The following is a 15,019-nucleotide window of genomic DNA, read 5'->3' on the forward strand; positions in this document are numbered from 1 at the left end:
AGAGATTAAAGTTTTGGATAAACTTAAGAGAACACTAAATAAAAGCCCCTTTCAAACAGTACTTCCTAAAACTTTTCTTCTAATAGGACTCTTTGCAACCCCCACCCCAGAGAAAAGCAGAGGCAGAGAGCAGCTGAACGATGGCTTCTACTTACCATGCGCTTGAGGAAGCTCAAGTGCTGGAGCGTGACCCACTGATTACTGACATTCCTGAACAGACGTGTGACCCTGTGTGGCAATCCCTGTATAGCTCTTCTCTCTAAATACCAGATACATCCTCCTACTGAGCCTGGAACAGAAAGACAAGGAGAGGAAGACATGTAGAAATGACAGCTGTTCACTCACAGTGCCCACATCCACCTAGAGGCAAAGCCAAGCAGATTGATGCTCTGTGTGAGGCTGGGCTCCAAACCACCTCTGCCTCCAACCCAGGAATGAGTGGCACTCATCAGCCTTAGGCTTAGGTCAGGAACAGTCTTCAGGAGGACCAGGGAAACCTCACTCTCACATCATAATGCGTACAACAATTCAGCGGAGCGTGGAGACTACCATAGTGTAGATGTTTCTAAGAAGAAAATACAACTCAGTGAGTCCACATCTTCAAAAGTAGAAAAGGTGGCATACATCTTTTCTTACTGAATGCCAGTAAACTGAGGTGAAGGTTGCCATTTTGATTATGGTTGCATAGATAATACTACAAGGGAGGGAAAATACTTTTCAGTAAAATCTGACCAGCAACCCAGTTAGGAATAAGCTGCTTCTGTTGCATCCAAATCTTACTTTACTAATGTCTCAAATCAACATGTGAGAGTGTGTGTGTGTGTGTGTGTGTGTGTGTGTGTGTGTGTGTGATACTGCAGTTACCCCCTTGCTTACCCTCCAGGTCCCCATCTTTTTGAGTGTCTCCTCTCATGGCTTCCACAGCCTAGTTTCTCTGTGCTCTGTTTTCTGCTTTTTAGTTTCCTAGTGTGCCTCAATTTTCTTTGCATTGTGCAGTTATTTCCACTGGATTTAAGTATTTCTTCCTAGAGGAAGGCTCATAGTTCTTAAGAAGCTGACAAACCTACAGGGTTCAGTAAGCTCAGCAAGTTTTAAGATTGAAAAGGTCCCTCCCTGGAGTTATACAAGCAGTAACAGTTGCAAGGTAAGAGGAGACTCCTGTGTGTAGCTTCCTGCAGGTGCACAGGACACTGTAGGGATGCAGTTTTCCTGAGCTATCCATCACCCATTCTGGGGTGGCCTTTTCAGTGATGCCCAATTGTCCCCCACTCCTGTAAGTAACCCCTCACTCGTAATCCTGTAAGTATTCAAATAAACTCATTTGGCACCAATTTATACTTAGATGGACTAGTTTTTTGCTCAGGCACCCAATGTCCTATCTGAGGTGAATGGACGTTCATGCCTCCATACGTACAATATAATTATCTGTCAGTTTATGTAAACAATACTTTGGTGATTTAAGTAAGAATGTCTCCCATAGGCTCATATATTTGAGTACCTAGGCCCCAGTTAGTGGAACTGTTTGAGAAGAATTCAGAGGTATGGCCTTGTTGGAGGAAGTGTTAATAGGAGTGGGCTTTGAGGTTTCAAATGTTCATGTCATCCCCAGTTAGTGCTCCCCCTCTCCCTCTTCCTCTTATAAGTTACCTTAGTCACGGTGTCTCTTCACAGCAACAGAAAAGTAACCAAGACAACTACCTGTCCCTAAAAAACGGGTAGTTATTAATCTTTAACTCATTTCTGAAGCTCCAGTAAGCCAATATCTGATTACTTTTGGTGTCTTCATGTGAGTGGACAGCCTTATGTCTCTATGGCCACTTCTTTCTCACATGCATCTCTATCCTTTATTGCAGGTTCCAGGAGCATCTTGAGCTCTTCCGTTCTCAGCTAATGAATCAACATGTTCACTCAACTCTGTCCCTCTCTTTCTATCCCTACCGAGAGACTCTATGATCTTACACTGGAGTAGAGTAACAGCAGTCAGAGTGAAGACAGTCATCAGCCTTCATGCATCTCCTTTCTTTTCCAGCCCATGTTTCACAGATTGCACCCCTTAAGCCTCCCCAAACAATATTACCATCTTGGGACTGAAGGTTCAAATGTCTGTGCCTGTATTCAAACCACCATGCCCTACATAGCACTCACACAAACATGGATATCTACTTTATCACAGCAATGCTGCTTCATGACCTCACAACTAAGCCGACCACACATAATTGAATCAACTTTATTTACACTGCTTCCTCGTATGCAATCTATTTTCTACTTATCAAATGTTCAATCTCTTTCCACTGTTCTACAATGTTATATTGTGTTTTATGACAGCACTTTTTTCTTTTATTCTTCTCCCCTATATTACATCCTGACCACAGTTTCCTCTCCCACCCACCCACCCCAACCTCCCCTCTTAGCCAGATCCACTCCTCCTCCATCTCACTTCAGAAAAGGGTAGGCTTCCCATGTGTTATCAAGCAAACATAGCATAACAAGTTACAATAAGACTAGCACATCCCCTCATATTAAGGCTGGACAACGCAACACAGTAGGAGGAAAGGGGTCCCAAGAGCAGGCAAACGAATCAGAGACATCCTCTACTCCCACTGTTATGCATTCCATAAGAACACTAAGCTATACAACCATAACATAGAGAGGACCTTGATAAGACCCATGCAGGCACCCTGATTGTCGGTTCAGTCTCTATGAATTCCTATGAGCCCTGGTTAGCTGATTCTTCCAGCCATGTTTTTATGACCTCTCTGGCTCCTACAATCCTTCTTCCTCTTCCATGGGCTTCCCCAATCTCTGCCTAGTGTTTGGCCATGGATCTCTAAATCTGAAGCAAACTGTTCTCATCGGTTATAGAATGCAGTGCTCGGAATGAAACAGCCTCTATCTTCACTAGACTGGCAGTGCCTGCTTGCAAGAGTCCATCAGGATCCAGCTTGATAGCTGCTGGCATTCCCTCCCAGAGGGGTTGGGGAGGACTTGGACTCTCACCTGATCCAGCCACTCCTCACAACCATTTGTTTGCTATTCTGCCTTAACTGCATATGGCCTCAGGCTTAGAGATACTAGAGTAATAAGGCCGGGAAAGGTGCCCTTTCATGGCTATGGGGAAGCCATCATCTACACTGGGTACAAACTTGCAAGTGCAGCTGCTTTGATATCCCCTCCTACTCCTGCCGGTAGCCCCCTCACCCATGCTCTATAAGCAACCCAATAAAAACAATGGCTCCCTAGGCTGAACTTTGGTGGAACCATCCTTTGGTTTTTGATTAGGACCTTATGATGAGAGAGTAGGCACTGTTTCCATCTCCCCAAGGAAAGATTTCTCAAAACACCATCATCATATTGTTTAGTTCTTCAGATGGCAGAGTCTCTTCTTTAGTCAACTCTGCTACTACAGCTCCTGGACACTTGCCATATAACAAAGTGAAATGACATTTGGTAACTGACTAGCACAAGTAGACTTCCTGAACTGTGAGAACAAGTCCTGTCCTTGGAAATACAAGGCCATTATCTGAAAGTAGAGGTAAGCCAATTTGGCACTGAAGTCATATCTTCAAATCGCAATTATGACACGCTTACTTTCAAGTGAATGGATATATGTTTGCCTTGGAACCACCCTGGAAATTCGTTCTAGATTAGATGGGTCAATCTGAAACTGTACAGAATGGCTGTAACAACACTGTGAGGGGTGGGGAGAGACACAGCTTGGAAACTGTATTTATAAGTGACTTGGTTTTGTCAAAGTGTGTCAAGTGTCCATGAACAAATACATAGAAAATAAAAGCAATTTCTGGCCTAAGTAAGCACATGAAAATACACTTTAAGATCCACAGGACTTTCAACAGATATATTAAAATCTGAAGAGATAATCAGAACACCTATACTCATCATTAACACTGGACTGCGACTGCAGGGCTTTGTAAATCAACTAAGGAGACTTAAAGTTCCTGAACCATATTTAATGGAAATGAGAAAAACTTAAACTTTTATGAGCCAACTCAGAAGTAACTGCTAGTTACTAAACAACCTTAATGATCCCTCTGCCGACTCTTCCCATCAAACTTCTTAGAGGGATCTTTCATATATTTACATATGAGCAGGTTTTTCTGAAGATATGCTCAATTTCAGAAAATAAGCTATTAGTTCCCACTGTTTTACAGCTCCAGAGGCTGATCCTAGAACAGAGGGGTGGGGGGGTGCATATGCAACCTGTCTCCTAGCATGATGAGACTTAAGAGTCAAAACAGAATTGTCCTAGAAGAAGCTGAAATACTGCCGGGCAGTGGTGGCACACGCCTTTAATCCCCGCACTAGGGAGGCAGAGGCAGGCAGATTTCTGAGTTCAAGGCCAGCCTGGTCTACAAAGTGAGTTCCAGGACTGCCAGGGCTACACAGAGAAACCAACCCTGTCTCGAACCCCCCCCCCCAAAAAAAAGAAGCTGAAATACCAAACAGAAAAGTAGAAAGAAAGGTTGCCCTGAGGAATCTGTATACAAAGAAGAAGCGTCCGTACAGACAGATAGTCCAGCACTGAGATGAGCCCTCTAAGAATGAGTACCGAGTGTCTGCATCGAGGAATACTCACAATCAGCGATTACAGAAAGTAACAAAGAAGTGAGTCAAGAAAGACTCACAACAGACACACACACACACACACACACACACACACGAAGAACCCCATAAACTTTTTATTTTAGAAAATGACAGTCATATGAAAAGAGGTGTCCAAGGAGGCTCTATCACTCAACGCACAGCTTTGACAATTACCAAGTACTGCCCAACTTTGTCTCTTCTACCCACCCTTCCACTTCCTGCCCTGGTTTATGAGCCAGAAGGTACCTTTGAGATCACCTAGCTCAGTTACCTTATTATAGACGCGTAAATGTTTCATTAAAGAAAGTCAAATGATCTGCACTGGGATCATACAAACGCACGGGAGAAAAGAGCTCTACAGAAGCACAGTGATCACCACAGTCAGCCAGACACAGTGGGCAGTGTGTAAGTGACAGGGAGGCCTACAGGATGGTTCTGGGCTGTGAGAAGGTACACAATGGCTTCCACTATCTTGTCTGTACTATAGATCACTTTGCCACCATCCATGGATACTAGTCACAAAACCAACCTCCTCTTTAAAATTTCTACCAGCACAATCTCATTCATTCACAAATGACTGAGCATCACCAATGCACATAGGCATTGCTCTGGGCATGAGGGATACAGTGGTGAACCAGGGAGACAGACTATCTTTACTTTCACAAAGTGTTTCTCTTACTGGGAGGAACACACTAAATTGTTGCACATCTGTACTGCAGGTGTGAACAATTACACCGTGTGTTATTCATGATAAATTAATATGATATAAGAAAAGAAGGATAAAGACTCCTATTTTAGTTAGAGTGCTAAGGTTGGCCTCCCTGAAAAGGTAAAATATAGGAGCTTTTCAAGAGTTTGTGATAAACACACATCTGTCAAAAGTCCTTCTGATGGAAGGAGCCATACTGATGGTACAGCGCTGGCTCAATGGGATTCAGTTGGCAGTTATCATTATCATGGTGATTAAGGTAACACTTTAAGCTGGAAGACAGCTCCTTAACGGGGGGGGGGGGGGGGGGGAGGTGCGCTTCTTGTCATTAAAAGGCGGTGGCCAGGAACCGCGGCTCTCATGTGCCAGGCTTGTGGAGCCCCATGGTTTATCCTGTCCCTCCATCTTGCACTGTCTGAAACTCCAAAGAGCACGGGATATCAAGCCTTAGGGACCACCTGGCCTACGGTGCAAAGCTGGTCCACAATACTTGGCCTCGTCCCTTCAGGTGACCCTAAAGGTCACCTCCCTGCCAAGTGACAAGCCAAGGGCTTCCAAGGTTGCAGGCGGCCGGCAACACGGTACCGCACATGGCAAAAAAGAAAACAATTCGTCCACGATCATTCCCAACCGGGTACAATACCTGTGAGGAGGCGCGAGGAAATGGTGTGCGGGGACGCGGCCATAACGTACTGGTGCAGCAGTCCCCAGGACCCCAGGACGCCTCTCACCTCACCGGCTCCTGGGCGCCGCCATCTTGCTAGCCCGCCCTCTGAGTGAGGCGGGACTTCCTCTTGTCACTTCCGGCTCCCAGCGCTCTCTGAAAGCTAGGCTAGCGGAGCTTATAAAGATCGGATGGTAGAGCTTTCGCTTTCCCCTCAGACGCTCCAGATGTAGACTAGGTGAGCTCTCTGCCCGGGAGGGACAGATCGTCGGAGCCCGCGGGCGGAAGGCGAGTCGTGGCGGGGTTAGGGCTCTGGAGTCCGGCCCGGCCCGGCAGTCCCCTGAGCTTGAAAGAATTGAATGCCTCCTCAGTTGTCACCCAGGCTGATCTTGCGCAGGCTGTTGGCTTCTCGTGGAGTTTGGTAAGTAAAAAAACGAGGAAGAAAGAAACTCATTAAAAGAGCAAAACATGACTTACAAGGGCAGTTTGTGTTTGCTTTCAGCGATGAGGTGAGATCTCTGTGGTTCACCTCAGGTGCTGATCAGGGGCCACTGAGACAGGAGTTTGTGTAAGAGCACGCACTGTGTCTCTGCAGCAAGAACTGGTCATGGTGAGCGTCATCCCGATAGGGATAAGGTAGAAAGCGCTATGGAATGAGGTTAGCATTTCTGTGAAGTAGGCTAAAGAAAGGCTTTGAAGAGCCAACTTGCTGCTCAGTAGAAGGAACTGTGAGAGTTTTCCAGTTTACCAGGAAGACAGAGCAGAGAATGGGATTTTCTGAGGCCCATCACAGTTCATCACTGTGGACCTAGGATAATGGTTGTCCCCATCAAATTAATCTTAGACTAAGGAAGAAGAGGATGGATTTCTGGTGAATAACTGAAAAGTTAACAACTGTTCAATCCACTGTTTTTCGAGCACTTTGAAATGCTGTGTTAAGTGAAATATTACAAAGTACAAACCTTAAATCAACAAATGAAAAGCACAATTTGGGATCTAATCACACCAACAGTGAGTGCTGCTTAGGGGAGGCCTTCTGCTTTACAGCTATCTTGGTTAATTAGACCCACTGTTCCTGGAACTCTGATCATCATAAATAAGTTAGCCCTTTACAAACTAGATCTCAGATACCTAACTCAATGGTTACATGGTATGGAACCTGAGGGCTAGAGAGATTGCGTGATTCAAACTGTAGATTGTATAGCAGTCTACTGTACTTCCTATCTCTTTATAGTTGTCTCTTAAAATTTGTGTTATAAAACCAAAAAGTGATAGGACTGTACACCTATAAGATGGCTATAAACAAAATTAATCAATAGCAGGAGTTAACAAGTTAGTGAAGAAGTAGGAATCCTGATACATTGTTTATAGGAATATAAAATATTGTAGCCACTTTGGAAAAGCAGTTTAGGTGTTCCTCAATAAGTTAAACACAGCGCTACCTCCTGACCCAGCTGTGCCTTTCCCAGGTATATTCCCAAGACAAATGACAGCATTCATTCACTCATAATATCCCAAAGTGGATATAACTCAAGTTATACATCAACTGATATTCTGTGACATATCCACATACTGGCCTATTTGCCATGAAATGAAAATAAAGTGCAAATACATACTACAACCATGAAAACAATACTAAGTTGAAGAAATCAATCACAAAAGGCCATGTATTAGATAGTTTCCATGTGTATGAAAATTCCAGAATTCTTAAGTCATTAAAGAGAGGCAGTAGGTAAGTAATTACCTGGTGCTAGTGGGAGGAGTAGAGAGAAAAGAGGAATGTCGCTGGTGGGTACAGGGCTCATTTAGATAGAGAGAAAATGAAAATAGTCCTAAATTGATTGTGGGGTGGTTATACAACTTTCAATATACTTAAAACCTTAGTGTAGACAGTTGATACCAATTTTGTAGATGTAAAATTTTATGAAGATAGTTGTATATAAGTATCTTCATATATTTCATACATGAATACATTATGGAGATAATAGGTGTTATTTTCATAGAAATTGTCTAAAGACTGTCCAACTCTGTCTTAGTTAGAGGTTCCCTTGCTGTGAAGAAGTACCACGACCACAGCAACACTTACAAGGGAAAGCATTTAACGGAGGGTGGCTGACATACAGTTCAGAGGTTTAGTTCATATCATCATGGAGGGAAGCATAGTGCCATTCAGGCAGGCATGGTGCTGGAGAGCCGAGAGTTCTACATCAGCATGTGAAGGCAGCAGGAAAAGACTGGGCCTGGCTTGAGCACCTGAGACCTGAAAGCCCACCCCTTAGTGACACACTTCCTCCAACAAGGCCACACCTCCTAATAGGACCATTCCCTATGGGCCTATGTGGGTCTTTTTTTTTTTTTTTTTCAAACCACCACAGACTCCCTCAGTTTTCATTATTCATCATGCCAGCTTCTCACTGATTACAAGTTCCCCAGCCTCTGCTTCGTATTCCTTGGCATCAGCATACTTCCTCTCTGGGAAAAAAAAAATCTTACTTACAATAGGGATAAATAAAAAGAAATATTTTAATGGTCGTGAGTTGGGGTCCTTCCTTTGTTCCTTGCTACTGAGGGTTTAAATGAAGCAGGCACTTCTAAGCTCTACCTCCAGCCCCATGCTGATTCTTTGCATGATGAGAAAACTTCAAGAGGACTCAACTACTGCTAGGGAGTAACATCTTTAAACTGTGCTTCCAGCAGATGGGAAGCAGGGAGGAAGAGAAACTAGCCCCTTCTCCTTCTGCCACTCTTGCTACATTGTGGCCCTCATGGGCAGAGCCATGCTGAGCACCTGTAACAATGTGGTTGGCCCATCCCCAGCTCTAGGCACAGTTTGGCATGCATGGCAGCTTTGTAAATTACTGATGGGAATTCTTAGAGTAGATGCTCTACTCTTAAATGATTGGAATTTACAGCCTCATGGGAACTTGACCACCCAGCTCAGCTCCTCAGAGTTCCCCCTTGTTCCTCTAAGGTGACTGATCACATCAGAGTGGGATCATTCTCTGAGATCATTCCAGATAGGCACCTCAATTATAGTCTGCCAGCACCCTTTCCCATCCTTACTTTCCAGGGCTCAGCTCCACCCATGAGTCTTGGGATACTAAAAGTGAAGGTTACAATTATTTAGAATGGGAGAGTGGCAGGAAAGTGCACTGGGTAAGCTCTCTTTGCCACCTTTGTAATAAATAGACACTGATTATAGCGAGGGATAAAGAATTCCCAATACCAAAGAGGAATCAGAGTTGCTTTAAAATACCATAATGTCATCCACCCTCATCTCTCACTTCGTTTTCCAGAGTTTTTGGACAGTGACGTAGGATGGCTGTGTTGCCCAGACAAGAGAAGAAAAAGAAGAACCTGTTGCTTAAGTTCTGGAGACATTTTTGTTGCTGTTGTTTACTGAGCATGTGAAGGGAGGTCTTTCTGCCTTGCCTGTTTTATTTTCAGGAAGCAGGGTTGGGAATGAACCCTGGCGCTGAGACAGCCATCCTGAAGCTAGAACAAGCCGGAAGAACAAATAAACCCCAGTTTCTTGTATCCTGGCTGATGTATTTAGTGAATGGCCTAGGGGGCTGAACAACCTGCATTAAAGCTTGCTGCAGATACATGAGACAGAGTCAACTGAGCTTGGGGCAGCTCTCCAAGACGGATGCTGTGCCCAATTTAAAAAGACAAAGTCAAATAGGATGAGGTTTGGGTTTGAACTTTTGTTTTTTTTTTCAGATGACCTCAGTATGTAGCCTACGACTTTTTTTAAACTGGTGTTTCTCCTGCCTGGGCCCTCTGAATACTAGAAATGCAGGTATGCACCATGGGGTTGAGGTGTTAACCATTTCTAAAATAAAATAAACCTGTAAGGCTTTAAGTAACACTAAAAATAAAAATAAAAGGGCATTTTGTACAGCTTTGTTTCATGTTTCTTATTTACTGTGCACCCACCTCCTTTGGTGATGTCAGAATGTCTGGTTTACCACATCAGGAAGGCATCCCTCTCCTCACTTGGCCCTTTTCACAGTATTGGAGCCTAGTGATGGTAAAATGTTCTGAGCATAGGAAAAAAAAGCATAAATAAAAAAAAACAACCTATGCTTGAGAAAAATAATAACCTTACGAACCCTGTTAAAGACTGAGGGTTTTTGGTTGTGGTGGTGGTGGTGATGGGTGTTGTTGTTGTTGTTTAACTATGGGGAAATGGTTATGTATTCTCATAAGTGAACCATCAGTATTAAATACTATACAAGTTCAAAGTACAAGATGTGGGGAAGACAGTTTAGCAGGCAAAATCCCAGTTAGGTGACTTCCAGGACAGTAATCTTTAATAAATGACTAAGAATGTGTGGACCTTCTTATATCTTTTCTGGAACCAGCTACAACTTCTTGTCAGTGAGCCTCTTTTTCCTCTGCATTTATACCTTTAACCTTTAGACCAACAAGAAACAAAATTTACTTTGTTTTTATTGTATTCTTTTAATTTGGGATGTGTGTGTGTGTGTGTGTGTGTGTGTGTGTGTGTGTGCGTGGCCCCCTCCTGTGAGCCATGACATGTGTATGAGGATCAGAGGACAACTTTCAGGAGTTGGTCCTCTCCTCCTCCCATGGGTTCACTCCAGGAGTTGAGATCAGCTTCTCAGGCTTGCAGATATGCATTTGACCAGCTGAGCCATCTGCCATACCAGGTCTATTTGTTAAGACAGTGTGTCCCATATTTGCAAAACAGTGTCCTTTAGCACCCACTGTGCTGCTACATAACACTTGCTCATGTTGGTCTTGTTTCTTTTTCTCAAGAACTTTTGATAGATACATTGTATCGACATTTCAGATGAGTCACCCATTTTTTTTCAAATTCACTTTATAAAAAAAAAAAAAGCCACAACTAGAATTTAAGCCTGTCTGATACCAATGTACATGTTTTCAATTCTGCTGCATGTCCCGTATTTTATGTATTATACAGTCTCTATTATCTAGATTTTTTCTTCATTCTACTCTAGAGGTTTTTTTTATTTCATCAAACCAATGCCTTAAAATTTTGCTTGATTTTTTTTTAAGTTTTTTCACTTGTATTCAATTTCCTTTGACCCAGTTTTGTATATGTATAGGACAGGATACTAATGCTGAGTTTACAACTTTAATTTACATTGTTAATACTTAGTCAATATCTGGACCTTTGCAAGAATACTCAATTTCTACCTAAAAGCTCTTAAAATAAAAGCTCTGATTGTGGACCTGGCAATTCAGCTTCAAAAATTATTGCAGTTTTCTGAAAGTCACAGAAACTATATATGAAAATAAGAGCTCATTGTGTTAGTTATGTTTCTGTTACTATGATAAAATATCATTACCAAAAGCAATTTAAGAGGAAGAATTTATTTAGCTTACGGTTCCAGAAGGGCAAAGCACATCAGGTTCCATAGGGATAGAGGAATCATGGAAGGGAAGGCTGGGCAACAGAAACAGGATGTTGAGAGCTCATCTCAACTGGGCAGAGGATGCAAAAAGTAATAGTAAGAAATGTGGGGAGGTTATAAGCTCTCAAAAGTAGCTCCATGGCCAGTGCCATTTCTCCCAGTAAGGCTCTACCTCCTAACAGTTTCATATCTCCCCAAACAACATCACTAACTGGGGACCAAGTATTCAAATACAGGAGCCTGTGGGGAACACTTTTCATTCAAACCATATTTGGCCACATAAGCTTGAGGTCATCTTACAATACAAAATGCACGTAGCTAACTTTCTAAGTTCCTGGTCATTACAGTCTCAACACTGTTGAAAAGTTCCAAATTCTTTTGAGCCTCAAGGCCATCTCTTTTCTGTGATTCCCTAGGAAGGAAAAAAAAAAAAGCAAATTACATATTTTTGACATATAATGGCACTGAATAAAAGATTGGTCCAAAGCAAGACCAACACCCAACAAGGCAAACACCAAATCCTGTAGCTCCCTGTCCAGGTCTGGATCTTGAGTTTCAAGGGGCTTAGATGACTCTCTTCCTCCAGCTTTGCTCATTCTTCTGGTTCCATTCCTTATATGCAGCTTCCCCTGGTAGATGTCTCATGGCTCTGGCATCTCCAAAATATCACTGCTATTGCCCCCCAGTTTTTTCTCTTAACAGCTTCACACAATGCTCTTCCTGGGCCTTGTAGGAACTGCAGCCTGTCACTCTTACCTGGACTCAGTGGCTCTCCAAAACTCCAGAGAAAGAATATGTGATGCCCTCAATCCTTTATCTTTCTTGTTTTCAAAACCAAGCACTGCCAAGTTCAGGTTCCAATCTAGGATGGATCTTCACCTCCTTGGGTCACAATTTCGGCCACTTCTATAGAAGCGTGGGAATCTCTTCGGCTCTTTTACAAGCTTAAGTGTGTTATATCTTTCCCTGAGTGAAGCTTTCATATCTTCCCAATGCAAACTAAAAGGCATCTCTTAAATGGAGCCAATCTTAATCATTACAGCTTCATTGCCACAGCATATAACATGTAGCTGTCTTGAAGTTTTCTCTGCCAAAGAAATTAACCCATTACCTTTAAAGTTACCCTCACTCATGTTCTCAGAATGCAACAGAATGCAACCAGATTCTTTGAAAAACTTAACATGAATGACCTCTAGCTCAGCTGTCAATAGAGTCCCAGAGGGACAACAGAGTCCGTCCTGGTGGAGGAAGGCAAGACATATTTCAAGCACGGGAAGTTGAAACATCTTATCTAAGCCATACACAGGAAGCAGAGCAGGAAGTCAGGTAAAGCAATAAGTCCTCAAAGCCCGACTTCAGTGACACACCTCCTCCAGCAAGGCTCTACCTAACTAAAGTCCCATAACCTCCCCAAACAGCACTACCAACTGGAGACCCAGTGTTTGAATACCTCGGTCTATAGGTATTCAAACCAGCACGCTTGAGAAAACATTTCTGGACTGAGTCCACTGATGGTGGTAGTGCTGGTGAGGCTGAAGGTAGCAAAGTAACTTGTTTTTATTTGATACAAGTTGCTACATTTATACATCATCTCAACGGCCATTTAGGTTATCTTGATCTTAGAGCTAAAGCTGAGAGTGTTTGGGAAATCTTTCTTGGTTTCATAAGGCAGCCGTATGGTTTCATAAGCACTATAGACTGGGCGACTTAAAGCTGCAGATGTGTATTCTCTCCCCCACTGTAGAGATGAGAAATGCCAGCGGGCTATGTCCTTTAATAGCTTCTAGGGGAGCAGCCTTCATTTTCATTTTGGTTTTCAGCAAGTCTCAAGGTGTCATTGGACACAAAGCAGCAGAATCCCAGTGTCAGACACCTAAATGTGGTCATCCTCCCTCTTTGTGTCTTCACACGGTGTCCTCTGTGTCCAACGTTAACCTCTCTTTGTTATTGCTTTGCAGTTCTCAAATAGAGTGTGATGATTTGAATGGAAAATACCCCCATAGGCTCATGTATCTGAGCATTTAGTCCCCAGTTTGAGGCACTGTTTGGGGAGGTCCTGGAACCTTTAGGATGTAGAGCCTTGCTGGAAGAAGTATCCTTGGGGACAGGTACTCCACTTCCTGCTTGCTCCTTTTCTCTGCTACCTGTGTGACTGAACTTGCCATCATTTAGTTGCATGTCATGTCTTGTGTGGCATGATAGGCTGAGTTCTTCTGGAACTGTAAGCTAAAGTAAGCTCTTCTTGAAGTTGCTTTTAGTCCTGGTGTTTTATCACAGCAACAGGAAAGTGACTAGTACACAGAATGTCATCGTGTAGCACAGGCTGGCCTGGAATTTAGTTCTTCTGCCTCACCCTCCCTAATGCTGGAATTACAGGCATGCACCACCATGCCCAGCTTTAAATTTAACTTCTTGCAAAATCACCTGTCATGTTGATTTAGACTCCATCCTAACAACCTCGATTTGATTGTATCTGCAAGACCCTGTTTCCAATTAAGAACACATTAGAAACCAAACATGTCTTCTGGAAAGACACACATCAGCCTGTAATTCTGCTCAAGGATGCTGTGGATGGTAAAGCATGGAAACTAAATCTGAACCTTGGAAATGCTAGGCATTTTTCTCAGTAGCATGTGTTTGGGAGGGTTGTGTACAATGTCTTCAGAAAGGGAGAGATGTAGTGCGGGGGTGGGGGGAGAATCGAGTAATAGGTAAAAATCTGTAAAAGAATAAAACTTTGAGTTGGCCTCAGACATTTCCTTTCCAATAGATACATGCCAAATGACTCCCCAAGGTCTTGGGGGGAGTTATGACCTAAGATCATTACAGCCAGTGATTTGTCTTTCAGCAGGACAGGCAGGCATTCTCAGAAATGCAGGGGCCTGCCAATGACTCTAACTAATTGAAAAACTATTTGAAGATACATTCTGGTGGTTCAGTGGGTTTGGGGTTATTTAGAACAGAAAACATTTCAAAAATAAATTTAAAACCAACACAGAGTTGCCAACTTTTAACGTTGTAAGGGTGTTTAAAGTAAGTCAAACTAGCATCTAACACTGTAGTCATTTTGTAAAAGACAAATTGTCTTAATGTGAAAAATTATTCAAGGGATATAACCTGATAGCTATTTACATTGGATAATTTAGTTTTATGAAAAATATCTTTATTTAATATCTTTGTGCTCCGGAAAAATAAAGAACTTTTTTTCCTGTAGATAAGATCTCATCCATGAATGGGGGATTTGAAATCCAGGAAGTGACGGGAATTCAGGACAGCAACTGAAAATGAGCGCTGGCTAGCACTCCAAGATTTATGCCACTGCAGGAAAATAATATTCAAAACTAACTGTAATCGTTTCCATTTTCTAAGGAAAGTTTCAGTGGGAAAATAAATCTCTGAGTTACAACTCCCTTCCACATAAAGAGGATGGTGGGGGTCGAGAAATGGTAACTTCTTCCCTCAGCTAACATCTGGGTTTCCACTTCATGTATCTCAAATATTCATGGGACCATTAGGAAGGGACCCCCTTGTTTAAAATGATTTGGGCATTTAATTCATTCTCCCAAATTCTCTGAAAGTGCACATCTGCTTGTGTTCCTCTGGCTCTATCTGCTAAGAATTTCTGCAACTTTGGTATGG

At 42.8% G+C, this 15,019-nt stretch overlaps 1 protein-coding gene and 1 long non-coding RNA gene across 2 annotated transcripts in view; one reads left to right on the forward strand and one right to left on the reverse strand.

Annotated features, from left to right (window-relative positions):
- Cox10 (heme A:farnesyltransferase cytochrome c oxidase assembly factor 10) overlaps positions 1 to 6,091 on the reverse strand; it is a 116,846-nt gene extending 110,755 nt beyond the window's left edge. The window contains exons 1-2 of the mRNA NM_178379.3: positions 5,955 to 6,091; positions 156 to 289 (exon numbers count right to left, since the gene is read on the reverse strand). Of these exons, the coding sequence (NP_848466.1) occupies positions 156 to 289; positions 5,955 to 5,997 (177 nt within the window). The 5' untranslated portion in view covers positions 5,998 to 6,091. The remainder of the gene's footprint in view (positions 1 to 155; positions 290 to 5,954) is intronic.
- Positions 6,092 to 6,102: 11 nt separating this feature from the next.
- Positions 6,103 to 9,878, forward strand: 2810001G20Rik (RIKEN cDNA 2810001G20 gene). Its single transcript, NR_033780.1, has 2 exons — positions 6,103 to 6,396; positions 9,272 to 9,878. It is a non-coding gene; the product is annotated as an RIKEN cDNA 2810001G20 gene (long non-coding RNA).
- The last annotated feature ends 5,141 nt before the right edge of the window (positions 9,879 to 15,019 follow it).

Source organism: Mus musculus, chromosome 11 (assembly GCF_000001635.26).
Source record: "Mus musculus strain C57BL/6J chromosome 11, GRCm38.p6 C57BL/6J".
Lineage (NCBI taxonomy): Eukaryota > Metazoa > Chordata > Mammalia > Rodentia > Muridae > Mus > Mus musculus.